The sequence below is a fragment of the Podarcis raffonei genome, chromosome 14 (assembly GCF_027172205.1).
Source record: "Podarcis raffonei isolate rPodRaf1 chromosome 14, rPodRaf1.pri, whole genome shotgun sequence".
Classification (NCBI taxonomy): Eukaryota; Metazoa; Chordata; class Lepidosauria; order Squamata; family Lacertidae; genus Podarcis; species Podarcis raffonei.
The window spans coordinates 6,393,423-6,420,199 of NC_070615.1; the positions used below are offsets into that span (position 1 = coordinate 6,393,423).

Genomic DNA, 26,777 nt, shown 5'->3' on the forward strand with positions numbered 1-26,777 from the left:
ATTGGAAATGTACTCATTTATTTGCGCTTCTGTGGAGGGAACTGTGACATGGGAGTAACCTTGCTCAGAAGCAGCTCTTGTTATTTAATGATGGACAGGAAACTTGGAAAATAACAACTTTATTGTGAAAAACAAAAAGGCTTCACTAAGCTACTGATGAAGTAACTCATAAACTTAAGGGAGTCTTTAGTGTCAGTGGAATATGTGAAGCTCCCCAAGCTAGTCTTGGTAACCTGGAAGACAACAGCAGTTGTCAGTACAATTGCTTAAATGGAGGAAGATGAACCAAATGGCAGCTGGCAATAACAGTGGGGAGGAGACACCAAACAGGAGCTGATACTACACTAAAATTAACACATTCCAGTGTTTGAGAAAACTTCAGTAGATTTGCTTTGAAACATGTTTGTTATTTTGAGCCACCGTAGTGCTGAATGTTAATTGTGTTTCTGTCCATGCCATGTACAGTGTTGAACATTAAGAATTTCCCCATTCCAGGGCTTTCATAAACTCTTCTTCAGTGAAAGAAAGCATCTTTGCAGATTCAATGTGCATCTAAGGAAAGGGGGAAAAACAATTCATTAATAGTTACATGAAAAATTTTAACTCTGACAAAATTTACCTTATTCCCTATTTTAACATTTGTAAAATCAAAGTGCAGGTGAGAAGGGAGCCGAGGCAACCCCTTATCCTTCTGTTATGTAAGTGTTTCTTCCAAGCATTTATGCTGAATTATAAAACTGGCCATCTGCACCCTTGACGATAAAACTGGTTCTCCCCCTCTAGACCAGCTCCATCCATCTCCTATTTAATATGACAGATAATGAAGTTACATGAATATAGCTGAGTCAGCTGGAGGGAGCAGATCACTTGGGATGCCTGAAGCCACTGCTCAAGCTGCTGGTGCTTTCTGAGACAAAGCAGCCCAAATCCTTTTCAGACCTCTTGGCTCTGCACAACTTCCCTGGTGGTGGTTCAGCTGCAGTGCTTAGCTTATTTTTCAAACAATTGTCTTAAGGAAGTTGTCTGTTCTTAAGTCCAAACCACTTCCAAGAGAAAGTTTAGGAACAGATGTAGCTGGAGGCTGGCTAGGCCACCCAAATGTGCTCCATGGCTAACTGCTGCCTTGCTAAGACTTGCTTTCCCTTTTCCCGCCAGGAAAGTTTTCTGTCTAGTAAGACACAATGAAAAAGAAATTGTATTTGTTCAAACAGAGAAGTTCTTAAATCTCTCAATGTAGTAGATAAAAGACAGCATGGCTAGTTGCTAATACTGACACCTGGGAAGGGAAGTCCTCCTTCCTTTCCTTTTTCTGGACTGGTTCAATGCAAGTCTCATGTCCTAGTCCTAAAGCAGCCCATAATTCTAGTTTATGTTGGCTCAATTGTGTAATCCAAAGTTGTACCACATCATAGTTCTGAAAATGACTTTAACCTTCTTGGAATTTGGAGCCTCCGTTTCATATTTTGCCATTGCTCCCTTGTCTCCCCACCCAATCAAATAAATTCAAAAGAGTCCTATGGCCCTAACTTTAATTTAATGAAAATTGCCAACAACACAGGATAACTTGCCTTTTGTCTCTTTAATATATCAATTAACTTTAATTGTTTCTTGAATCCTGCCATCAGCTCTCCCTTTTGTTTCTCCAACTTCTTGTTCTCAGTTTTCAGGTCTTCAAGCTTTTTATGTTCCTGGTTGACTACATCCTAGTGGGAGAGGAAGGATGTAGTGTGTGTTATGCCTTTATAGGGGACGCGGGTGGCGCTGTGGGTTAAACCACAGAGCCTAGGGCTTGCTGATCAGAAGGTCGGCAGTTCAAATCCCTGTGACGGGGTGAGCTCCTGTTGCTCGGTCCCTGCTCCTGCCAACCTAGCAGTTCGACAGCACGTCAAAGTGCAAGTAGATAAATAAGTACCGTGCGCCGCTCTGCTTCCCCAGAAGGGGCTTAGTCATGCTGGCCACATGACCCAGAAGCTGTATGCCGGCTCCCTCGGCCAGTAAAGCGAGACGAGCGCCGCAACCCCAGAGTTGTCTGGGACTGGACCTAATGGTCAGGAGTCCCTTTACCTTTATGCCTTTATAAGCAGCTAAGAGTAGAATCCTTTGGGATGTTCTTGTAGAACCTAGAGCATGTCATTCCAAAAGGGAAGGTTCAGTCATAGGACCAGTGCTTTATTTGTAGGGAAAAAGGTGCCACAATGCACCATACCACCCATCCCCTCCTATCCTGCCACCGTTTGCCTGCTTGCTCCCAACCCCACTCACACCTTTGCCTGCTGCCGCTTCCCACAGCAGTAGGCACAGCCTCCCAGAGGCAATTTATTATTATTGTTGTTGTTGTTGTTGTTGTTGTTGTTGTTACTATTACTACTACTACTTTGGCACAACCCTTTTACAATCGCCAAAGCGCTTTCCAGGAACTTGGAAATCATAAAAGGGTCGTGCCAAAGCGCCTCCAAGAGGCTGTGCCTGTCACTGCGGGAAGTGGCAGGTAAAGGTGTAGTGCAGGGTGAGGCACAGGTGGCACTATGGCGTACTGCCTCAAAAAAGGCATTGCATGTGATTCAGGTGATGAACCTCTTTCTAAAGCAAAGGGTTAGTCACTGTGAGGTGTGTATTCCAGGCACACAATAACAACATCCAGGCATCTATAATTCTGCAACCAAAAGAAATTCTGCTGCAATTCTATTTAATTTCATATTTGACTCTGAGTGCTGTGTTTGGTGTAAACAGATATATGGACCGTGTTGAGGACAAAGATACAGTGTTATTGTTGTTACTCCACCTTTCCCCCTGACATGGTCTCAAGTTAGCTTACAGATAAAAATAAATTCAGGTAAAAATATGGGGAGGGGGAGAGCATTATTAAAAAGTATGGCAGCCTTGTTCACTTGGTAACTTTCAGGGTTGTTGTGAAAATAAAATGGGACAATCTGCCCTAAGATCCAGACGGCTAAGGAAGTTACAGGGGGCTATTGCAGGGTGAACTTAAACTTGGACATCATGTACCTCTGCTGGTTTTTCCTGTTTTCTAAGCAAAAACAAAGCCTACCTTGTTACTTTGCTTCACTTTATTCAGTTCCATTTTATATTTCTCTGCTTCTTCAAGAGCTCTGTTGAAGCGAACCTCCATTGTACTCTGGCTGGCTGAAGCCTGTTTTTGGGCTAGCTTCAGATTCTCCAGTTCCTATTGCAGTAAGTCAAAACAGAAAACAGGATGAAGATTTACAGCAACATGCACTTAGGGTTCCTGGGGTGGCAGGTGCTGGATTCTCATGTGCCTGTTTAGCCCAGAGGGCAGCAGCACTGGAGGCGAGAGGAAGGACTTCCCAGGTGACAGGACCCAGCACACTAGGCGGATGCTTTGTAAGAAGTCCATTGCAGCAAATTCCTGCAACCAGGGAGGAACATTTCTCTTTGGAGGTGCTCCTGCCAAGCCACCACCTTGTTGACTTTCAGAAGACGGGGAAAAGACCTCTCTGTTCTGCCAAGATCAGTGCTGTTGCTTTCTTATTGTGGCATCCTTTCCATGTTTTTGCTGGTTTGTGTGCATTATATCATTCTTCAGCTATCTGTTGGTGTTTTTTCATAATTCAACATCACTTTCAGCACAGCACTGTGGGAAATATATATGTGACTGTTGTCCGCCCTGACTGCTAGAAGCAGGAGAGTGAAAAGGGTGCTGAAGTACAGCGCTGTTCTTCTCCCTACATGGAGAAAACGCCCCTATGGAGGGAAAATAAGACAGAAACAATTTCCCTAATGATATACCCCAATTTGATTTATCTGATCACAGGAGCCGAGCAAACCACTCTTTGCCCTGGCCTCTGGATTGCCTTGGCTCCTGCCTTGGGAGCAATGAAATGGCCGCTTTCCCTTTCTCTGTACTTTTCTGCAAGATGGGAATTAAACTGAGGGCGGCCAGTCCAGTGACATATTGCCATGTAATGAGGCTGAAATGGAGATCTTGTTACCTTTTCTAGTGCAGAGCACTTCTGCTGCAGTCCTTCACTTTTACTGTTTGCTTCTTCTGACAGCATTTTATACTTTTCTATTTGAGATTGCTGTACACTGGCTGTTCGCTGCAGCCTCCCACGCTCTTCTTCAGCTTCTTTTAGGGAGCTGCTTAAATTCCGATTCTCTTCATCCTGAAGACCAAGAATTAACTTACTGAACTGAGTTTAAATATGCAATTTGCTTTCACAAGGAGTGAAGACTAGGGCTGGGCGATATCTGGATTTCAGCACCGTGGTGTATCATCAGCTAAACCTCACAACGTATTGATACACCATGATGTCTGAAATAAGGATGGAGTTATGCAGAGGCATTGGCTGGCTTCATGGTTTTTCCCACATTGTAATTTTTGCATAGCACACACACATCACAATTCGTGATAATTAACAGGTCAAAAATTATGAAACCGCTATCACAATATGGATTTCAAACTGGTTTTTGATGATCTATTGATATATCATCCAGCCCTAGTGATGGCCACCAACTTGGAGAACTTTAAAAGAGGATTAGACAAATTCATGGAAGATAAAGTTATCAATGGTTACTAGCCATGGTGACCACGGTCTGCCTCCAACATTGGGAGGTCTGACGCCTCAAATGCCAGTTGCTGCTGGGCTTCCCTTCGAAGCATCTGGTTGGCCACTGTGAGAATAGGATGCCGAACTAGGTGGGCCATGGGCCTGATCCAGCAGCCCCTTCTGCTCTACAGATGAATTTAAGGGGCCACTCAATAACTGCATTTTCTTGGAAGTTTAACTTGAGGAAGGCAGATTGAAAAAGCTGCATCCTTTCGTTTAACATGCACACCTCAATAAGATGCTCAGAAAATGTGACTGAACTTACCAGAAAGAAAAAACTGGGAAGCCTTTGCCTCTACAAATGGAATTATGTGCAAAGTGGCACTTGCAGACCTTCGAACACTCCAAGGAGGCTTTGGAAGGCACAGATGAGGAAGAGACGGGTGGTGGTGATAGGCGATGTCAGGGGACTGCCATCGGAACAGGGGAGGGAGGCAGGGCGCTACAGAGAGCCTTTGACGCTTCTGAGGCGCTGCACCTCGTCCAGCAGTGGTGAAAGCCACACCTCCAGTGGAGCAGAGGGGGAAGGGGGCAGCCAAGCGAGGGGAAGGCTCAAAGATGCTACTGAGAGCCCAAGCGCCTCACCTAGCCCAGCTGGCCAGGAGGCAGATGCGCTGTTTCCATCGCCCAGTTTATGCAGAGGGGTGAAACATAAGGAGGCGAGGTGAAGATTTGGGGTTTCTTAAGTTCTTATGTTGGGGGAGAAACTGGAAGGGGCCACTCCCGGAATCTGCAAGTGACTAAGATGGACATGAACTTTGTGGTTCTGCACTGTAAATAGTTTGCACCAAATAAAACCTGTTAAAGACAGGTCGGAGTCCTGCCTGGTTACTAACGAGCACCACCACCAGCACCTGACAGGTGACTCCCTACTGAGGGGGACAGGCAGCAGGGCGTGGTGGAAACAGGATGTCGCGGGAGGTGTGTTGTCTTCCAGGTGCAAAGATTAACAATGTGGCAGAGAAGCTGCCAAATCTGATAAAGCCCACCTACCACTACCCCTTTGTTCTGATTCATAGTTCAGATTTCTGCCTTTCAGGGGGCTGGACTAAATGACCCTTGGGGTCCTTTCAAACTCTACAATTCTGCGATTCAAGCAGGTGCTGAAAGCTTCTGGGCAGCAGCATGGCCAGGGAGCTCTGGGCAAAAAAGAAGCACCTCCCATCGGTTTCAGCACCACCAGCAAGGTCTCAGTTCTTCTACCTCTTAGGTTCATTTCCCACCCAGCTCTTCCCAAGAGTGCTTTGGAGGAGCAGAGCAATAATGAAGCAGGGACTAGAACTATCCTTGCACCAGCCAGAAAAGTATTTGCTTGTTGACGCATCAAGAGGATTGTCTGTTGTGTAGGATTTCTGCTTGCGGGTGAAGAGTACAGGTTTTGCTGCCTGCAGAAGGTTACTGGCTGAGGGAGTGTGAGTGTGGACCAGAGCCCAAGCTTGGCTATAGGAACAGGCTTGGCCATGTACAAGCATACACTTCAGATCCCTGGCTGGTGAGTATGTGAAAAGACCTTTAATCTCGCACTGAGTAACATTTAGGTACTAGCAACAATTGTGAGCCAACAATATAGCCCCTCATACAAGGATGTTGCTGCTACATATTATGATGCAGGAACAGAAAGTCTACCTGTTCTTACCTTCTTACTGCATTCTAGTCCTATGGCATCCAGCTCCTCCTGCATAACACGAAGCTTTGCCTTTAGGAACCGGATTTGGGCCTCTGTAGATTTGCAATAATTACATTTAATGTTCTGGACTGTTGTGCCATTCTAGACCTGCCAGAAAAGAGCCTCAAAACATCTGAATAGCTTTTAACCACACGCTTATGCTAAAGGTAAAGGTAAAGGGACCCCTGACCATTAGGTCCAGTCGTGGCTGACTCTGGGGTTGCGGCGCTCATCTCGCTTTTTTGGCCGAGGGGGCCAGCGTACAGTCATGTGGCCAGCATGACTAAGCCGCTTCTGGCAAAGCAGAGCAGCTCACGGAAACGGCGTTTACCTTCCCGCCGGAAGGTATTTATCTACTTACACTTTGACGTGTTTTCGAACTGCTAGGTAGGCAGGAACAGGGACCGAGAAATAGGAGCTCACCCCGTCACGGGGATTCGAACCGCCGACCTTCTGATCGGCAAGTCCTAGGCTCTGTGGTTGAACCCACAGCGCCACCCGCGTCCCTATGCTAATGGTACAATGATATAAAAGTTTTGAAGACTGACAATTCTAGAACATCCTTCATAGATGCAAAGACATTTCATGAAACAAGCCGTTCAATTCCCTGGACTGGGGGTCCCTAGTGTCTGAAGGGAGTGCACAGGATTAAAAAGTGCAATGCTACGAGCCTTCCCCTGGGACGACCTTAGGAGGGATTCCTTGCAGGGAGGGACACCTGAAAACAATTTCCCACCCTAGGTGGCTTGCCAAGTGTCATGATTTGCTGTTGCCAAACAAGCAGAAAGGAGCTGCAGCTATGGCAGCAATGAGGATAGCACAGGTGGGCAATAAACTGTGAGACACTGAAAGACACCTCCGTTTTCTCATGTGACTGATAATTTATCCCTCATCCTAGGAACTAGATGAAACACTGCCAATTCAAAGAGTAGGCATGTGTTAGAAAGCCTGTCTATGTGAGGCCTTAAAATTTAAAGATCACATGAACAGGTCATTTGGAAGAGAAATCCAGCTCCCTTTTAGCAGTAAGGAAAGGACAGTAAAAAGCAGACCCACCTGCTCCAATTTCACTTCCTGCACCGGGGATAAGATCGTCCTCTAGATCAGGAAAGTTTCCTTCTTCTAGTTGCCCTTCAATTTTCCCAATTGTCTTGGCAAGAGAGAAGTCTGGGACTGCAACATCTGCAGCACTTGGAATGTCATGTGGTCTTAGTTTTGTGCTAGAGACAAGGCCAAAACACAGCATTTCTAAGCATTTTAAGAGCGAACAACAGAAAAAAGGACTGGAATGTAAGAAGCAATTGGCAAAAACAAATAAACTGATAAGGGGCTATTTCACCTTTCTAGAAAAGTGGGGGATTTCTCCAGACCCAGTCCTGAAATGTCAACAGGACCAATAATTCCAGTGAAATAGAACATCATTGATGTGACATGGATGGGATTGTTAGCTGTTGGGGTGAGGCCAGTGTTTCAAAGCTGGCCTTCTTCAGAAAGCAGAATGCTGTTAGAGGCTTTCAGTGGTTTGTTGATTGTTTTTAACAGTTCACCTTGCTATTAGCCTCCGTCAATGCTACATAGGCAAAAATAGTTTTAGCCTCTTTACTTTTAATTATGTTCATGTAGTTACTATCACCAGGCATGGTTAGAAGATAACAACAGTTGCTGTTGTACTTTGAAAAATGCCTAAGATAAGCTGGGTGCTATTCAGCTGCTGCTGCTGTACCTTGACAGAGTTCCTTTCCCCTTCTTTCCAGATAGTGGCCTAGTCCGAAATGTAGACGCAGAGCTAGGTTTCTTCTTGTTTGGTTGCTAAGGAAAATTCACAAAACAAAAACTCTTAGCTACCTAAAGCATATTATGGTCTTAGACATAAGGAGACAAGAGGAGCTCTGCTGGCTCAGGCCAGTGGCCCACCTAGGCCAGCAGCCAACCAGGTGGCTTGAGGGAGGCCCCTGAGCAGGATCTGAGCACAACAGCACTCTCCTCACTTGAGACTGCCATCAACGGATATTGAGAAGTATCCTGCCTCCAACAGTGGCATTTTTCTTCTCCAAGCCTGCTTTTCTGTAACTTAGGAGTCACAGGTTTTGTACAAAAGTTTATTCTAACTACATGTGAAGCAGAGTCAAATCCCCACCCTTGCACAAAGTTCTCTAGCTGCACTAGTCAACATCTCTCAGCTCAACTTCTCTCCCTAGGTTGCCATGAAAGAATAGCATGTGCTGTGACACAGATTAATTTTAAGTGGTTAAATACTGCATTGATTACTGTGTGTCCCCTATTGATCATCGTATCCCCATCCTGTTTGCAATCTTTATCTTGTTTGTCCATATTAAAGGACCTAGAAAGGAGGGCACAACCGTTCCTCTTTTGTGTAAGAGCAGCTGTGCAGACCTGGACCCCTGGCAGACTGGAGACAAAAGACAGAACGGATAATGATCCACCGCTAGAGGGCCACAAGGAACATGGAAAATTTAGACTATCTTTCTTAATGCTCCTCTTGGTTCTGGATCACATACAAACACAAGCAAACAAAAAACAAACGCCCTGTGGCCACAGACCTCTGGCCTGTCCAGAAGCTCTTTCATTTCCTCCCACAGGCTCGCACATCAACTCTCCACTACTCCTTTGGTGCAAGGATGCACCCGATACTTACAAGCCCAGGCATCTGAGCCCATACAAGCGGACTCAGCAATGTAAGGCTACAAGCCCTACGCAAACGCACCTTGGCGCAAGCGTCACTGGATTCCGTGGGAATGACACTCACTGTGATACCATTAAGGTAAGGGGTATAATTTATTCCAAGTATGGGAAAGAAATAAGAACCTGCTGGAAAAGAAAACCCCATGGTGGATTTCACCAATAAATGTTCTAACTGTTAAAAAAACTAACATGGAAAGGGAAAGAGCTACCTACGAAGAACTTACTAATAAAACAGTACAGGGGGTAAAGCTTAAACCTTACGAAGAAGTAAAGAATGTGCTCACGGGGTGGTTGCAGTACCACCAAGTGAATGACCTATTAAAAGAAGATAAAAGGAAGCTAGGCTTTGAAGACAAAAAATCTAAATTCAATGTGGAAATCATAGAAGGAAAAAATAAATTATTATCAAGGATGTATGACCTCTTACTAGAATGGTATACAAAAGACGAAATGGTGAAGGAGGCCATGATAAAGTGGGCCTTAGACATAGGATATAATATTGATTTTGCAAAGTGGCAAGAATTGTGGAACGTAAACATCAAATTTACAGCGTGTATGGCATTAAGGGAGAACTTTTGGAAGATGATTTATAGGTGGTACCTTACACCAGTGAAGCTAGCTAAAATCTACAAATTGAAGACTAAGAACTGCTGGAAATGTGGTAAGGGAGACGGTGAATTATATCACATGTGGTGGACATGTAGTAAAGTAAAAGGCTTTTGGGAATTGATTTATAACGAACTCAAAAAAATCTTTAAGTATACTTTTCCCAAAAAACCTGAAGCTTTCTTATTAGGAATTGTTGATAAAGAAATCAAAAAAGAAGATAAAAATTTATTTTTATATGCCACAACGGCGGCTAGAACCATGTTAGCCCAAAACTGGAAAACGGAATTAACACCTTCCATAATTGACTGGCAGATTAAGATGATAAATTATGCTGAACTAGCTAGATTAACAGGAAGACTAAGAGACCAAGATGATCAGAAGTTTTATGAAAATTGGAATAAATATCTGGTATATATAAGAGATAAGTATAGAACTTTGACAACTCGGGCAGGAATAGAACAACTCTAACAGTGTTCGACAAATTTGTAAAGTAGATAAAACACGTAACTTTTGTTATTATCTGATACTTACCAATGAAGTGAAGGGAAGTCCAAAGCTCGGCAGAGCTCTAAATAAGTATGTATTATGTTTATGACTTTGGTAACAGCAATGTTATAAGTAACTTATGTAATCTAGATTGTATATATGTTTAATTATGAAAATAAAAATTACTTGTCAAAAAAAAGGTAAGGGGTATAATAAGCAATTTTTGTATCTGGAAAACATATCTTCAGATCAATGCACTAAATTTAAGTAACAATGTTTGTGACTGTATGTGCTCTGACTGAAGAGGTTCACATATAAGTGTCCATTCCCAAAGTTTTTTTAAAAAAGAGTAGAAAATATGAAGACCTTGAACAATTTCCTTACACAGGAGATCTGTCTTGGGTGTAGAGAAATAAGAGCCAAGGTGAACAGTTGTCATCTGGTCAACTGTCTTGCTTCAGTCTGGCCATGATCCAAAGAGAGGCGGGTACTGTCCCACCTCATTCTCTGACTCACTGAATGGATTCTCTCTGCCTCCACTGCTATTGAAGACACACAGCAAATGTTACCTTCTCCTCCTACTTTGAGAGGAGCACATCCACCCCCCAATTTCAGTACCTTATTAAGTGCAAGAGGAGCAGTTGGCAATTCAGGAGACCACTGATCTCTGGAGAGAAAAAGGAAATTGCAGCAATTAGCTTATTTTGAAGAACAAAATAAATTATGTATTTTACTATGTTTTAATTTTTTTAAACCAAAATTGTAGAAGGGAAGATCAATGATGCAAAACACATCACTCACTTTTCAAAATGTTTTGGCTTCATAGAAACAGCTTCAGTAAAGAGCTCCTTCCTGTGAGGTGGATGGCATGAGCAGCACTGGCAGAGGACTGTGGTCTGTCACGCTGGAGATACCCAGAGAGTCTGAAGCTGGCACCATATGGCCACGTCCTCATGGACATGGAAAGAATCAAAGCCTGGGGGGAAAGCCTTCCTGTGGGATATCCAAGCCCTCTCTGTATTGGCTGCTAAGAAAGATGGGTAATCAAGGGGGAAGCTGTGGCATTTGCCTGCTGCTCAATCTTGCACTTGATAAAACCGAAGGCAATGCTCACCAAACCAGGGCACAGGGGTGACATTTTAAGACTGATTTGTGTCCTGCCCCAATTTAGTACTGTGAAGGCCTGGAGAGAATGTCAGGGGTGATGAGACTAGGAAACTGTCCCCCACCATCCTGGACCTTCCTATCTTTCCCTGCGACCCCAAGTCTCTCTTCTTCAAGCCCCAGGCACAGAGATCCCCAGGAGTTCACTGTGTAGCTGACCCCTCTTGACTTCTAAAAGCTGTGCGGCTTGGTCCTTCAGCAATCCTACTCTTTTGCAATTAGTTGGAAGACTACTTGAAACTATAGGACTGTAAAGACGCAGGCTACTTCCAGACTTTGTTCTCCAGTGCTGTGTGTCTGCCACCCAGTCATGAAGGAAGACTGTGAAATGCAGCCTGGATATGGGCATAGTGCCCAGTTAACAAAATGCAGCTGGCCTTTGGAAATATCCTTGGATGGTTCTGGGTCCAAAGGAAAGGGCAATACAAAACTCTGGCAACTTTCTTGTGTGGTCTAGTTTTTTTACGAATCAAGGGAGCAGCAAGCACCATGGTTGAGATAAGGTCTACATTTTTCTTCCAAACAGTAAGTTCATATAAAAACAACCCAGAGAAAATTCACAGCAAAGTCTACTGGGCAACCAGTAAAGTTATATCCCCTTCACTGGCCATAATGGAACAGTGATCTCTCCCTAACTTTGAATTTGACTGATCCAAGAGATCAGATGCAGCCATCTGGCTTGGGATGAAGGGAAAGGAGAGCTGAGCTCACAATCTTCAACATCCTGATATGCCCAGATCCTAGCATGGGCACATGCAAATTTACTTAGAGGTAAATTTAAAAGATTCTGGGTGTCTCGGCATAAGTCACCCCCCCACCCCAGCACAGGAAGCCAAGTCCCAAAGCACTCCAAGCATTGTGGAGAGACAGGGTGCTGCACAGCCAGTGGCCCTGCAGCTACCCTTAATATGGCTATGGGAGGTTGGAGCAGTGCACACAGAAGCTCAAAATCAGAAGCCGCAAACCAGTAGCACCCTGCTTGTCCCCAGACATGGCTAGCCCAGCCAGTTGATCATGCTGGCACTGAAGTGGGAGGGGCAGCACACGGCTGTGAACCCCTCCCTGAACTGACAGTTCTAAGCCCTTTGATAGAAGCCCCAACTACCTTTTGCAGGAAGCTTCTGGCTCAGTTTCCTGGAATTGGCCAGAAGAGGTAGAATAATAATGCATCTTAAAGGGAACAGCTTCCAGATTTAGGGGCAAGACCTATAAAACTTTGTAGCAAAGTCCCACTGCTTAAAATGTCCTGTGAACTAAAGGCCAATCAAGCGCACAGACACAGAGGAGGGAAAAGCGGCAGCACTTTGGAAGAAGAGGGAGGAAGTAGCAAGCAAGCAAGCAAGCAGGGGAGGTGGGGAAAGGGAGGAGAGGAAGGAAACCAGCCCTCCCCCATCCCCGAAAAAGAAAAAGACTGTACTTCCAGAATATAGTGACTCGTGTTGGTCACAGGCAAGGATCACTGCCTGCCTTCAGAAAAGCTGATTTGGCAGAAACAGAAAAGCCCAACACACCTATACAGAGGCAAGAAGAGAAGAAAACTAAAGATTAGATTATCATCTTGGCAGGGAAGGAGAGAGTGTCAGGAGTGGGCAGCCCTTGGGTTTGCCGCTTCCCTAGGTAGTGGCAAGCACTCATGCAAGCAGAAGTTCACAAACTTGTATGAACTGGAGTATTTACAATGGGAAACATAATAATAGCTGTGGGGTGTGTAAGCTAGAAACACACTGTGTAACTGCTGCACTGTTTGAAAGGTATGTATGTGAATGTGGAACAAAAGTGGTGTAATCTGATTTGCCAGCTGACAAAAGGGCCAATTTAGCTGCAGCACTTTCTTCCTGGAGAGTACTGGTGCCCAACAAGCTGGCCTGCAAGTCTTGCTCGGGGGGGGGGTGCTCTCTCATGCCATCCACTGACTTAGTGCCTTCCCACTGGTTTCTTAACATCCCCGGAAAGGGCTTGGCAGCACAACACACTCTGGTCTGCAGCTCACCTAAATACAACTGGGGGCAAAATTATGAGAATTATCTTAAAATGATAAAGAAAGAAGTCCTGATGTGAAGAACAAGGGGTGCCACAATGGCCAGAAAAAGCCAGGATAGAAAAACCAAGTCTGTACCAAACAGAAAGTGGAACTTCAGTTATTATGTCTCTTCACAGGATGCGGTCTAAACACTGCACCTTCCTTGTGCAAGCATCAACCCATGAAAGGCCACTGCTGCAAGACACTTGTGTATTAGGGAGGATTCCTATGGCACCTGATCACAGAACCACAGTTCCAGGCTGGAGTATACTTGCTGTCTTGTAGACCATGTATTATTTCCACCCTGGAGGACTTGCAAGCAGGAGGGCCAGGACTCGGGCTCTTCTACTCAAATCTGTGAGATGCTGTAACCCAACTTATTTCTCTGCCCCTCTCTCCTGAGCCACTTCTTAAAGACTCTGGATGCTACAAACCCTCTGAAAACTGAAGCTACTTTCGCACAGCTGTGAGAGCTATTCCCATATTCAAATGGGTCAGCAGTGACCTTTTGCTGCCTGGAGGCAGAAACACTCAGTTCAGCTCCAGTACTAGTGGAGTCTGAGCGGCTGGATGCAAACATGAGAAGTACATGCCTGACCGTCTCCTCTGTGTTCAAGTAATCTGGTTCCTACCTGACCACACACTCACCCCAGCCAAATGCTATGAGGTGCATGGCTGAACAAAAGGCCAACAACTGACTTGCTTTGGTTATCAACTGTAGAAACAAATCCCCACCCCAAACATATATTCAGAGGTATATTACATTTTTTAAACTTATAGGTAAAGGGACCCCTGACCATTAGATCCAGTCGTGGCTGACTCTGGGGTTGTGGCGCTCATCTCGCTTTATTGGCCGAGGGAGCCAGTGTACAGCTTCCAGGTCATGTGGCCAGCATGACTAAGCCGCTTCTGGCGAACCAGAGCAGCACACAGAAACGCCGTTTACCTTCCCGCTGGAGTGGTACCTATTTATCTACTTGCACTTTGATGTGCTTTTGAACTGCTATGTTGGCAGGAGCAGGGACCGAGCAACGGGAGCTCATCCCGTCACGGGGATTCGAACCACCAACCTTTTGATCGGCAAGTCCTAGGCTCCGTGGTTCAACCCACAGTGTCACCCGCGTCCCAAAAAACTTATACAGTCTATCTTATGCACCCCTGTTTTAAGCACTGCCATTACACTGTTCATGCACAACATGGAGCTGTGTGCTCCTCCTCTTTAGGTGAGTTTGTTTAACTGCTGTTTCTGACTCTATGGGGAGGGGGCACAGAGCACACCCTTTGCATATCTAAGGACTCGGGAGGTCCATTCCTTGACTTCTCCTGTTAAAAGGGGCTCTCAGCCAGGTAAGCGGGCTGGGAAAGGCCATGTACCTAAGATTCCAGTGAATTAACCTTTTGAGGTAATGTGAACCAAGGATTTAGCTTGGTACAAAAACTACTCCTTGTATAGTCTGGCTTTTGATTCCTCCCCCACCTAATTTTTTGTTAGGGGTAAGGAATTTAGGAAAACAATAAGTCATCTCAGAAAATAAAGGGAGGGACTCTACAGAAAATACTTGGGCTGTCCACACTTTGAATGCCAATCATTAGGGCTGGGCGATATCTGCTTTTCAACATCGTGATGCATCACCAGTGAAACATTCCAATATAGTGATATATCACAAAGTCTGAAAATGAGGATTTTGAACTGGCTTGGTAGCCAGCCAGCCCTCCATGGCCAGCCATGCAGATGATCAGGAACACTGTGCCCTGCTTCTTCATAGTGAGGCCAGGTGGGCAGCTCTGCCCTGGGTAGAGCACATCAGCTGGGGTGCAAACAAGGAGCCCTGGGGCACAGCTGACCTCCCCACCACAGCCTCTCCCTGGAGCCCACCCTGGGCTGCCCCCAGCTCCCACTCACGTCGAGGGTGACTACCAGGAGCCGCTTCATTCCTCCAACGTGGTGGAGCGCCCATCTGTGCCAATCACTGCCACCAACTGACCAGGAAGCCCAGACCCGGAGGCAAGGAAGAGGAGCCAGCACTGCTTCTGCTGCTGCTCCCCACGTGCTCTCACCACAGGGACCCTTAGGACATGGCCAGCACCCAGTGCGAGGTGGAAGGGAGGAAGGAGGCAGCTTGGTTGCTTGGCTGGAGAAGTGCTAGCAGGCAAATGGCAGGCAGGTGAGCGAATGAGCACACAAGAGATAGGTGCAGGCACGGTTGTCGCCCCTGGCCCCACTCCAGTATCTTAGGGGGCAGCTGGGCTGCAGAGGGAGGAAGGGAGGGAGTGGGCCTTGGGTGGCCTTGCAGGGCTCCGAGAGGAGAGCCGAGGACTTGTGATGCTGTGTGTGAAACCTGCTGGCATTCATAGTATACTGCCTGGCCTAAAATTGTGAAATCCTTCCTGTGATGTAGGTTTCAAAACCAGTTTCGGGCAAGGAATGAATACATTGGCCAGCCCTATGGATAATCTTGCTTCTAACTGATTGGATTTAAATAAATTTGTATACTAATAAAAACTAAGTACAAGCACCCCCCCACACTTGTGTGTGATCATGTATACGTGTGGCACTGGAAAATAATTAAATAATTGAATTCATATCAGGCAATGGAGGGAGAAAGCTGGAGAATCCTTTTGGCTTGAGAGGAGATCCTTCCCAGAGCCCAAACAGGACTTCAGTTAGGGTGGAAGAGACTGGAGGTGTAGTGGAGCTTTGTTTAGTGATACCACACACCTCAGCTGCAGTTGTCCACGCGTCCTCCACCCTCCAGCTGGCCCCAAAACTTCAATTCCAGTTGTGGATATTTTGGATGCAGTATTTTTTGATCTGGATTGGAGTGGCAGAGAGGGCATTTAAAGGGTGCTCCCCACTTATATAATTTTCATTTGTGCATGTGGGGCGCTGGAACGTAATGTGGGAGTCATAAAGCCATGGCAGAGGTTTGTAAATACTGCAGGGTACCCCCGGACCTCGTGACCAGCACTCTGAGCTTTACAAGGTATTGGAATGTAATGACCTTATATGGCATGGGTGCAATAAAAGCTTGACCGGATGAGGTAACATGAGATTGGCAAACGGCCATGCGGCTGGACAGAACAAAGGAGAATAAATCGGAGAAGGGCAGACAGAGGGGCTGCTCTCTCCATCATGAAAATATAGCTGGCTTTCTGTGTCATTTTTCTATGCTAATCACCATCTCATGACGGCTGGATTTCCGTCAAGTGGTGCCCCGTGTGAGGCTGAATAAAAGGATACGGCTGAGGTTTTTAAAAGAGAACTAAGAGGCAACTTAAAGCAAACAGTCTGAGGCAGACTAAGAGGATTTTAAAAGACAATGTGAGAGGATTTTCGATCCAAGCAGTGGATATCATCGGCTCACTACGTCCGGCAAGGATTGCAAGCGCTTTACATCTTTAAAAAAAAGATCCTGGTGAGTTCGATCCCTTTTCTTTTCTTTTCTTTATCTTATTTTAGAATGGGCAGCTCTTTGACTACTCCCCAACAGAAATTTTTAAAAGACTTAAAATTTCTCCTCTCCTCCAACAAATTGGAAGTTCCAGAGGGTGATTTGATACAGCTTATTCTGTGCATTCATGAACATTGTCCCTGGTTTCCTGTGGATGGAACATGGGAATTAAAACATTGGGATAAGATCGGGACACATTTTCATGGGCACCCCAGCATAGGTGTTCGGATTTTAAATGCATGGTGCAAGGTTCGTTATGCCATGGGCTCTTTATCACCAAAAAATATCTCCATGGCTGCATTGCCAACACAACCTTCAGCTTCTTTAATTCAGCCTGCTGTCCTGCCATGTGTTCCAGCACTCGCTTTGCCAGCAGCTCCAGAACCCAAACCTCCGGACTACAGTTCCTCACCAGAGGACCCAATCCTGCAAAAATACCGTGGTCTGGCTGGAAATGACCCTGCTCTTTCAGCAGCAGAACCAGCTACCCCTTTTCAATGTGCAGTCCTTGCCTGTTCCTTAATTCAGGATAATATGGCATTCCCTGTTATTGTGCCCCCTGCTGGTGCTCCAGCAGGAACTCAAGCCCAGCTGTTGGTGCCAGATGACATCAAGCTTTTGGCAGGTACAGTTTTGCCCCCATCAGCTGGTGTATTATTTGCCCATGAATGGGAAATCGCCTGCCGTGCTTATGCTCCAGCATTATTACAACAAGCAAGAGGGAATAATCCTAACCTTACGCTTGCATACGTCATAGATGCCATGATGGGGCGTGGCCCCCTCGCTCAGGCTTCAGTACAAGCCACACTGCTGCAGATCTTATTGAGGGATACTGCTCTTGCTGCTCAACAAGCAATGAGAAAAATCCCAGAACCCACCAGTATCCAGTCTAGGTGGGGTTCAATCAGACAAGAACCTAGAGAATCACATTCTTCCTTTATGGACAGGCTGATTAGTGCAGTGAGTAGACAAATTGAAAATCCTGAAGCCAAACAAATCATTATCAAACAATTGGCCTTTGAAAATGCAGATGAGGATTGTAAGGTTGCGTTGCGCCCGATAATACACAATCCTGCCACAGACACAGCAGCCATGCTTCGCATTTGTCAGTCTGTAGGTACAGCAGCTCATCTGCTGGTGGCAGCGCAAAATAAAAACCAGCCTGTAGCCACCGATACAACGTTTCCAGCGTGGCAAACCAAGATCACCGATACCTCAGTGTGGGTAGAACAGTGGCCTCCACCAAAAGAAAAATCCGCAGCAATGGCACCATCTCGTTTTTGAACAGCTTATTTCTGAACAATTGACTTTCGGCCACATTGAACCATCTTCATCCCACTGGCTCCAGCAGACAGGAACGCTTTGCTTTTACATTGCCAGTATATAACAATTCTCAACTCACCCAGCGATATCAGTGGGTTGTCCTGCCTCACAGCATGCGGAACTCCCCTACACTTTGTCAGCATTTTGTGGATGAAGCATCGAAACCTTTCCGCATGCGCCACCTAGAGGTGCTGCACACGAACTGCATCTGGCAGTGTTTGCCTTCCTAACCATTTGCCTTGCCATCCTTTCCTGCACCGTTATACAAGGAAGAGGAGCAGACGACACAGTCCAGTTGAAACCACCATATTTCACCTTATCGGCTGGCAAGCAGCTGTCGCCTGAATCCTACTCTGGCTGGCAGTATCCACGGCTCAGCCACTCTCGAACTAGAAGAACAGCGTTGTTGAATAAGACTTTTAGGGGAGAAAATTATCATAAGATATGGAGGAATAATATTTTTGTACAAGATATGATTATGTTTGCCAGTTTATTGCATGCTTCTAAATGTTGGGTGTGTATGCCTGCCCCCATTTGTTTTCAAATTAAAGAGGGGAAAGAATCATGGGGCATATATCCAAACTGTCAATATACATTGAAATTCATGTTTAATAGCTCTTGTTCTCTTACAGGAACATACAGTGACCAATCTCAGTGCTATAGGAGTGACACCAGTGCATGGCTAATAAACTAGGAAGGAAGCCTACCATGCAGCTTGGAATCAGAATTCTTATATTCTTGGCTTCGGGATGGAAGTTGGCTTCGACATTTATTGATTATAGTGATCATTATAGTAGTTATTTGCATTATTTTGTGTTGCTGTATACAATGTCTTCCTTCTTTAATCTCTGTATGTACTGCATGGTTCTCCAGTCCGCGGCCCGCTTCCGGTTTCACAAGAGTCGCTTATCGCACTCGATATAACCGTATTGGTACTGACATTTATGACTCTGATTAATAAAATAAAGAAAGAGGGCATGTGGGAGTCATAAAGCCATGGCAGAGGTTTGTAAATACTGCAGGGTACCTCCGGACCTCGTGACCAGCACTCTGAGCTTTACAAGGTATTGGAATGTAATGACCTTATATGGCATGGGTGCAATAAAAGCTTGACCAGATGAGGTAACATGAGATTGGCAAACAGCCATGCGGCTGGACAGAACAAAGGAGAATAAATGGGAGAAGGGCAGACAGAGGGGCTGCTCTCTCCATCATGAAAATATAGCTGGCTTTCTGTGTCACTTTTCTATGCTAATCACCATCTCATGACGGCTGGATTTCCGTCAACGTAACTCCTGCATAAATGGGGAGTTGCTTGAATAGATACCTCTGTAAAGTATTGAAGGAAGTGTGGCGCTTGTTCGGAAGAGGTGTCCCTCCTCCCTTAGACACAAGGGGGAATGCCTCTTCTGAAATGTAGCCTGCTGTGACATACATATGCATCAAACAGAGGCCTTACTTCTTCAGGACAATTTATTCATATGCAAATTCATGCAATTTCACTGATTTAGCCAACAGCAATAATCAAGAGACAGTCCTAACCCTCTAATATGCCAGAGATCAACCATCTTCAAAAACTAAATGACATGCCCTTCAATCTCAGACTCACCATTGAAAATTTGTCCGCTGTTTCATCAGCAACAAAGCTAGTTTATAATTCCACCTCCCACATTTTGCAGCCGTACAGAACTGACAAAGATACACCACAGGTATGAGAGAGCAATTCTCAGCATTTCCTCCACTTGATGAGTTGCCCCTGTTTGGCCTGTCCCAGATAAGACGGAGGCATTGTTGGTGGACAGTTCCCTAGACAGGATGGATGGGAGGTTCCCTGCTCTTGACGGGGTTACACTCCCTCTGAAGGAGCAAGTACATCGCTTGGGGGTACTCCTTGATTCACTGCAGTTGCTTGAGGCTCAGGTGGCCTTGGTGGCACAGAGTGCCTTCTATCAGCTTTGGCTGGTGGCTCAGCTGCATCCATATCTGGCTAGGAATAGCCCAAGTTCTGTTGTCTATGCTCTGCTAACCTCTAGATTAGATTAGTGCAATTTGTTATACATGGGGCTGCCTCTGAAGATGGTTCAGAAACTTCAGCTGTTGCAGAATTCTGTGGCCAGGCTGTTCACTGGGACAAGATGATTTGAGCATATTACACCCCACGATCATCATCTGAGGCCCCACAAGAGGTCCAGAGAGTGGCAACAAGAGAACAGGCCTTTTCTGCAGTGACTTCCAGCTTGTGGAACGCTCTCCCCCGGGAGACTCACCTGGCAACTTCATTACATTTCTTTGGGGGCCAAGGAAAAAACATTTATAAGCAAGCCTTTGGCTGATTAATCTATGGCCTTTTAAGTGTGTTTGTGGAAGGGGATTTATTGGTTTGGGGAAAATTTTGTTATGTATTATTTTCTCTCCTTTTGTATTTTTATGTTGTGAACTGCCCTGTGATCTTTGGATGAAGGGCGGTATAGAAATCTAACTTAAATAATAAAGAAAAAATAAGTATAATAACAGCCTTTGATGAGAGACATGCAGTGTGCGCTTATACAGGTCAGTCCCAGGGGGTTTATGGCTTGCTGTTAGGTACAGAGGATGGCAGCCGTAGTGGGGAACTATGCAGCACAAAAGACTGGGGTCAACAGGTGCCTCAATGTTTCCAGGAAGAAGAGACATATGATTGTTTTGCGACATGGGAATGCAAGAACTTGAGAGGCCCTTACAAGACCTGCATCACTTGCACAAGGCCTTACAAAAGGTCTTATGAAATTGGAGGTGGGGTGTAGGTGGAAGAGAACAGGTCAAGGAAGAGGTCTCAGGACAGCTGTGGAGGGCAATCTCTTGTACTGTCTGCTTTGGGAGACCAGGGCACTTGAAGGACTCAGAAAGAACTACTTCCCAGGTAGGCACAACCACCAAAGAGCCTTTTAATGGGAGAAGCAGCTGGACCCTGAACCTGGGACCCCATGCATGCCAAGTGTGGACTTTCCCACTAAACTATGGCCACCATTACATTAACTCACAGCCCTGAATTTTGCAAATAAAAAACTATTCTCTCTCAAACCTCTCTCTGGCACTGAAGGCCTTCAGCAGATAAGTTTTAGGAAGAGCTTACCTCTGATGTTTGGTCTCCTTGTCAAACAATTCAACCTGTGTAGAGATTGGCCTGGACAACATTTCTTGTTGATCTCTCTTCAATAAGGAAAGATTTTGTAGTATAGTCAAATACTGTGGATACTACATCCAATTAACAGCCATCATAAATGCTTAATTATGTTGGTGGTGATGATTAAGAGATGTGCAGAAATGAGCAGTAACTACCTCACCACCGCACTGTGTCACAGACTACTTTTTAAAATTCCCCCACAATTTCCAAAGCTTTGTTTTCCACTACCGAGATAATTCTACAGTGGTACTTGTACTTAATTTGTTCCGGAGATCCATTCTTTAGCTAATGGGGCCTCCTGCTGCCACTGCACCGCCGGAGCACAATTTCTGTTCTCATCCTGAAGCAAAGTTCTTAACCTGAAGCACTATTTCTGGGTTAGCAGAGTCTGTAACCTGAAGCGTATGTAACTTGAAGCGTATGTAACCTGAGGTACCACTGTATATTACAGCTTTAGTGAGAAGAATTTAGAATAAGAAGATAACTTTAATTACCAGTTAGCCCAACCCACTCTACTCTATAGATGCTAAGAAGATTGCCATGATTAGAAAGAAAGCTTTGGTGGATTTTTACTCGCCAGTAAAGCTAAATCTTTCTTTCCATACAAGGGCAGGTGAAATCAGCCCTTCTCAAAGCAAATGTTTTTGCCATTCAGGGGAGTGAACCCTGTCCAACCACAATGCAGGGACAAAGTCAGGTCACTGCAACCCAAACTGGCAGGGTTGGGGGAGAGGAAGGCATCATTATGTCTAGTGCTATATAAAACCAGTGTGAGCAGCAAGTGGGCTAATAGTATCTCCCGAAGCCTCACCTACTGTCTTGTAAAAGAAGCAGAAGCAAGAAGCCAGCACCCACCAATCCATACAGAGAAGGAAGGTGGCTAGAGAAGTCCTAATCTCTATAGACTGAGTCAACAAGAGAGACAATCTCCACATGCAAAGACCACCCCATTGTTGTGGCTAAGTACTTGCAATCAGGCCACTTTTAGAGATAGGCAATGTGAAGTACATGTTTTTTAAATATTCAAACCATGTAATGGTCTGAAAACAAACGTTAGTGTACTGTGTATGAAAAGAATGCTATTGTAATGATGATCAAAGGTGCCAACTTTGCTTTGTCTTGACTGAAGCTAGGAAATAATGGAGTGACTGGACACACAAACTGGTTGTCCATTGTTTGTTTTTCTAAATGATCCATGAGCAGTAAATCAAGAACAAACCTTGGTTTCCGCTTCTGTTTTGTCTAGGAAGAAACAAACCACGAGTGCTCGTTCACATGCAATGCCAAGCCAGCCACTCCATGGTTTGCTTCCTAGCTGAAATAAGGGAAAGCGTTAAAGATCTCCATCTTGCCAGCATTCAATCACAGCTTGCATCCAGCCCACGTGTTTAGGGCATGCATGGCTTCTGTTGATTCAGATGCCACAAATAGAGTTGAGTATTGTCAGCATAGTGGTAACACCTTGCCTCACATCTCCTAATAAACACTCGTAGTGGCTTTGAATAGATATTAAATAGCAGAGGACAAAACTGTGGCCTGCGGGTGGAACTACAAGGGGCCCAAAGCGCAGTCGCCGAGTACTAATCGCTAGAACGAACCCCATAAGTAGGAGTCAAACTGCTGTAAAATGGTACTCCCAATTCATGGAGGTAGTCCAAGAAAATACCATGGTCAACAGTATTGTAGCTAAGCAGGTCTGACACTGGGTACTCACCATGACTTCTTCAGCCTGACGCACCAATTCTGCCGTCTTGGCTTCTAATTCTGCATTTACACGCCTAAAACAGTAATTGAAAACTGTGTTTAACTCGGCTATCTTTTGGAAAGCAAGACTACTAAAATGGTGCTGCAAGGAGTCTGCCTTCCTAGGACAGACTCCCGGGAGAAACTTGCCGGCTGACATGCGCAATAGAAAGCAAATACTTTGCTAGGAACACAGAATCATAGAACTGTAGAGTTGGAAGAGACCCCAAGGTTCTAGTCCAATCCCCTGCAATGCAGGAATCTCAGCTAAAGCACCCATGAGAGATAGCCATCTAACCACTGCTTATATAGTCTGGTCCCATTAGTTTTAAAATCTGTGTTTGAACTTTGGGCTTGTGCTGAGTTTTCTTTTTGCACCTGTTTCTTCTGATTTCATGGTTTTGTGTTTCTATACTTGTGTACTGAAAGCCACCCAGAGAAGGGTAAGTAGCACGCAAATATCATTAATAAACAGGCAATGTAATTTTTAAAAGGCATCTAAGGGCAACTCTATCAAGGTCTCTGGGGGTGAATGCTCTGCTGAAGTCATCCACTCAGTATGCCTGGGGACCCTCCATATATGTTGGAAGTACTGTAGTGTATTAGGTAAAAATGTAAAGGACCCGTGGCCGGTTAAGTCCAGGCAAAGGAAACTATGGGATGCGATGCTCATCTCACTTTTCAGGCCAAGGGAGCTGGTGTTTGTCCACAGACAGCTTTCCGGGTTATATGACCAGCATGACTAAATTGCTTCTGGTGCAACGGGACACCGTGACGAGTGCCAGGGCACATGGAAATGCTGTTTACCTTCCCGCCACAGTGGTACCTATTTATCTACTTGCACTGGTGTGCTTTCGAACTGCTAGGTTGGCAGAAGCTGGGAAAGAGCAATGGGGAGCTTACCCCGTCACACAGATTTGAACCGCTGACCTTCTGATCGGCAAGCCCAAGAGGCTCAATGGTTTAGACCACAGTGCCACCCACTACGTATTAGACTACAATATGGCCAAGGGGAGTTGCAGCTCAAAGCATCTGGAGCCAATGGATTCAACTTACAAGAAAGGAGATTCTAACTTAACATCAGTACAGCCAAACCTTGGTTGTGGAACATAATGCGTTCTGGAAGCCCATTCGGCTTCCAAAACGTTTGACAACCGAGGCACAGCTTCCGATTGGTTGCAAGAGCGTCCTGCACTCAAGCGGAAGCTGTGTCGGATGTTTGGCTTCCAAAAAACGTTCAAAAACCAGAGCATTTATTTCTGGGTTTTTGGCGTTCGGGAGCAGAAACATTTGAAAACAGCTATTCAGGAACCGATGTTTGACTATACTCTGGGAGTAAGAGCTCTTTAACAGTGGAACAGACTCCCCTAAGAGGTGGTGCACTTTCCTTCCTTGGAGGTTTTGAAAGAGAGGTTAGATGGCCACCTGTATTGTATGATCTAGTTGGGATTCCTGCATTGCAGAGGGTTGGGCTTGATGACCCTCAGGGATACCATCCAACTCTACAGTTCTATGAGGTCAGCAAGCTAGGAAAGGCTGCTGGAGCACGCTTTGAACCAGCCACTGCGGTGCAGAGATGAGTGAATGCCAATAGTGCCTTAGTCTAGAGCAGACAGGATGGCAAGTGTGGGACTAAGATTCAAGGACCATCAAAGAAACATTTGAACTAATTGATATCGGCCTGAAAGCGAGAAGTCCTTTGACTGGACTTAACCGTCCAGGGGTTCTTTACCTTTATTTGCCTTATTGGGAAATTAATAAAAACATTTTTGACAACAGCAACATTTAAACATTTCAGTGTAGTATAGTACAGTTTAGTATCAAAATGATTTGTTTGCAGAATATGGATAGATATCTTTTCAAAATCAAGCACTGCTGGGAGCTGTTTCTTTTGGTTTTCCAATGCATTTCTTAACAATAAAAAATTTGGTGTGGTGTGAGCAAATTATCATGCCCAGAGAAAAAAGTTTGAGAAACACTGGTCTAGAGCAGGGGTGGCCAACTCCCAAGAGACTGCGATCTACTCACAGAGTTAAAAACTGGCAGTGATCTACCCTCTTTTTTGGGGTTCGGGTCAAAATTGTTGAGTTTTTCAAGGAGGAGGTAAAATGTTGGGCTTTTTTTAGGGGAGCCACAGTTGTTCAGCTTCTTTGGGGGGAGCCAATGATCTACCAGTGATCTACCGCAGACGTCCAGTGATCTACCGGTAGATCACGATCTACCTGTTAGATATGCCTGGTCTAGAGGAAGGCAAGGGTGCTTCTGATAATGCCTAATCGCCTCTCTCCTATCCCCACGCAACTGGGCTTAGGGGCTCAAGCCTGAGCCCCAGAAAGCGGCACCTACTTGGGAGTAAGGAAGAAAGGGGGAAATGCTCTGTCGCCATCAAAACCCGTCTCTTGGACCAGACCCCCCCCCCAATAAAAAGCCCCATCGCAGCGTCGTGTGGCCAGAGCGGGAGTTGGGGGCTTCCTTGGCCAGCCTCGATACGCCCCCCTCCCACTCGCTGGATTCTCACGAAGAAAAAGACACGCGTCTTGAATCAAGGGGACGCCCTTAATGGGGGGCGTTAAAGGGGGGGCGAGCATCAGCAGGGACCCCCCTCAGGGAGAGAGACGCCCCTTACTTGTACTCCTCCTCCTTGGCCAGGAAGGCGGCGGCGCTGCAGCTCCTCGCCTTCTGCTCCGCGCCCGCGGAGGGCCGCCGGAGGGGCACCTGCGGAGGGCGAAGGAAGCGGAGAGGAAAGTCAGGCGGGAAAGAAACCTCCCGCGGCCCCGCGCGACCCCCGGCCCGGCCCGCGGCCCCATCCCACCCCGCCTGCCGGGTCCGGACAGGCCGCCGCTTCCTTCACCCACCCGGGCCGAGGACGAAGAGGCGCCTCCCGCCGCCATTTTGCGCCGCAGCCGGGGAGGAGGAGGCGGCGGCGGTGGCGGTGGCAACTGGGGCTCCGGCGGCGCTTCGCCCTCGCTAGGCAACGGCGCGCGTGAGGGCGGCCCTCCTGCTCCGTCCTCCTCGGGCCAACCTCCTCGTCCTCTCCCTCCTCCCCCAGGTGTCTGGGTCGGCGGGGGGGCGTGTTTGTTCATTGCATTTACTGCATATCTCCCCTTTTCCTCCAAGCGGCTCAAGGTTCTCCCCGCCCGCCACAACTCCGTGGGGTAGGTGAGGCTGAGAGGCAGTGGCTGGCCCGACCGAGCGGGGATTTGAACCCTGCTCTCCCGGATCCATGTCCAGCACTCCAGCCACTGCTGGCCATCTCAGCAATTTTCTGTGGGGGTGCATAGGATTCCCCATATGGTGAACACCAGCTTCAGTGGCCCCTTGGGGGCAGGGACCTTGGCTTGTGTTGCCCCCCAGTCAGAGCCGAAGCTTTTTGGCGAGGGAGGCTAGCTACAGGTGAAGCCTCCAGAGGGGTGCCATTGAGGCACCTAGCCTGTGTGTGTGTGTGTGTGTGTGTGTGTGTGTGTGTACACAAATGCACATGGGGGTGTCAAAATGGGTCTTTGACCTGGGTGAAATAAAGCATGGGTGCCCTGGTAAATGTCAAAGAGCAGGAGCTGACTTGTGACAGCCCCCAAGGAGAGGCTAAACATGCGGGTGTTATTAATGTGCACCAAAGAGCAGCAGTACAAAGCACAGTACAGTGATACCTCGGGTTACATACGCTTCAGGTTACACACTCCGCTAACCCAGAAATAGTGCTTCAGGTTAAGAACTTTGCTTCAGGATAATTACAGAAATCAGGGTGCAGCGGCAGCAGGAGGCCCCATTAGCTAAAGTGGTGCTTCAGGTTAAGAACAGTTTCAGGTTAAGTACGGACCTCCGGAACGAATTAAGTACTTAACCCGAGGTACCACTGTAC

The 26,777-nt window shown here is 46.2% G+C and overlaps 2 protein-coding genes and 1 long non-coding RNA gene across 4 annotated transcripts; 2 read left to right on the forward strand and 1 right to left on the reverse strand.

The window, feature by feature from the left end:
- Positions 1-103: 103 nt before the first annotated feature.
- TEX9 (testis expressed 9) lies at positions 104-26,022 on the reverse strand. Of its 2 annotated transcripts, XM_053365401.1 has the most exons (12): positions 25,774-26,022; positions 25,545-25,633; positions 22,890-22,953; positions 21,125-21,201; positions 10,672-10,720; positions 7,979-8,064; positions 7,312-7,475; positions 6,226-6,308; positions 3,972-4,145; positions 3,050-3,184; positions 1,569-1,703; positions 104-552 (listed from the first exon to the last, which is right to left on the reverse strand). In XM_053365401.1, exons 1-12 carry the CDS (start codon positions 25,999-26,001, stop codon positions 475-477), a joined length of 1,362 nt encoding a protein of 453 aa, XP_053221376.1. In that variant the 5' UTR covers positions 26,002-26,022; the 3' UTR covers positions 104-474. The 2 variants fall into 2 exon arrangements, with proteins under 2 accessions (XP_053221376.1, XP_053221377.1); XM_053365402.1 differs by lacking the exons at positions 21,125-21,201; positions 22,890-22,953; positions 25,545-25,633; positions 25,774-26,022 and adding an exon at positions 10,855-11,023.
- LOC128401855 (uncharacterized) lies at positions 8,060-10,786 on the forward strand. The gene is made up of 2 exons (XR_008327544.1): positions 8,060-9,037; positions 10,254-10,786. It is a non-coding gene; the product is annotated as an uncharacterized LOC128401855 (long non-coding RNA).
- On the forward strand, positions 16,676-19,176 carry LOC128401854 (uncharacterized). The gene is made up of 2 exons (XM_053365404.1): positions 16,676-17,605; positions 17,921-19,176. The coding sequence occupies exons 1-2, from the start codon at positions 16,699-16,701 to the stop codon at positions 17,971-17,973; spliced, it is 960 nt and encodes a 319-aa protein (XP_053221379.1). The 5' UTR covers positions 16,676-16,698; the 3' UTR covers positions 17,974-19,176.
- Positions 26,023-26,777: the final 755 nt, after the last annotated feature.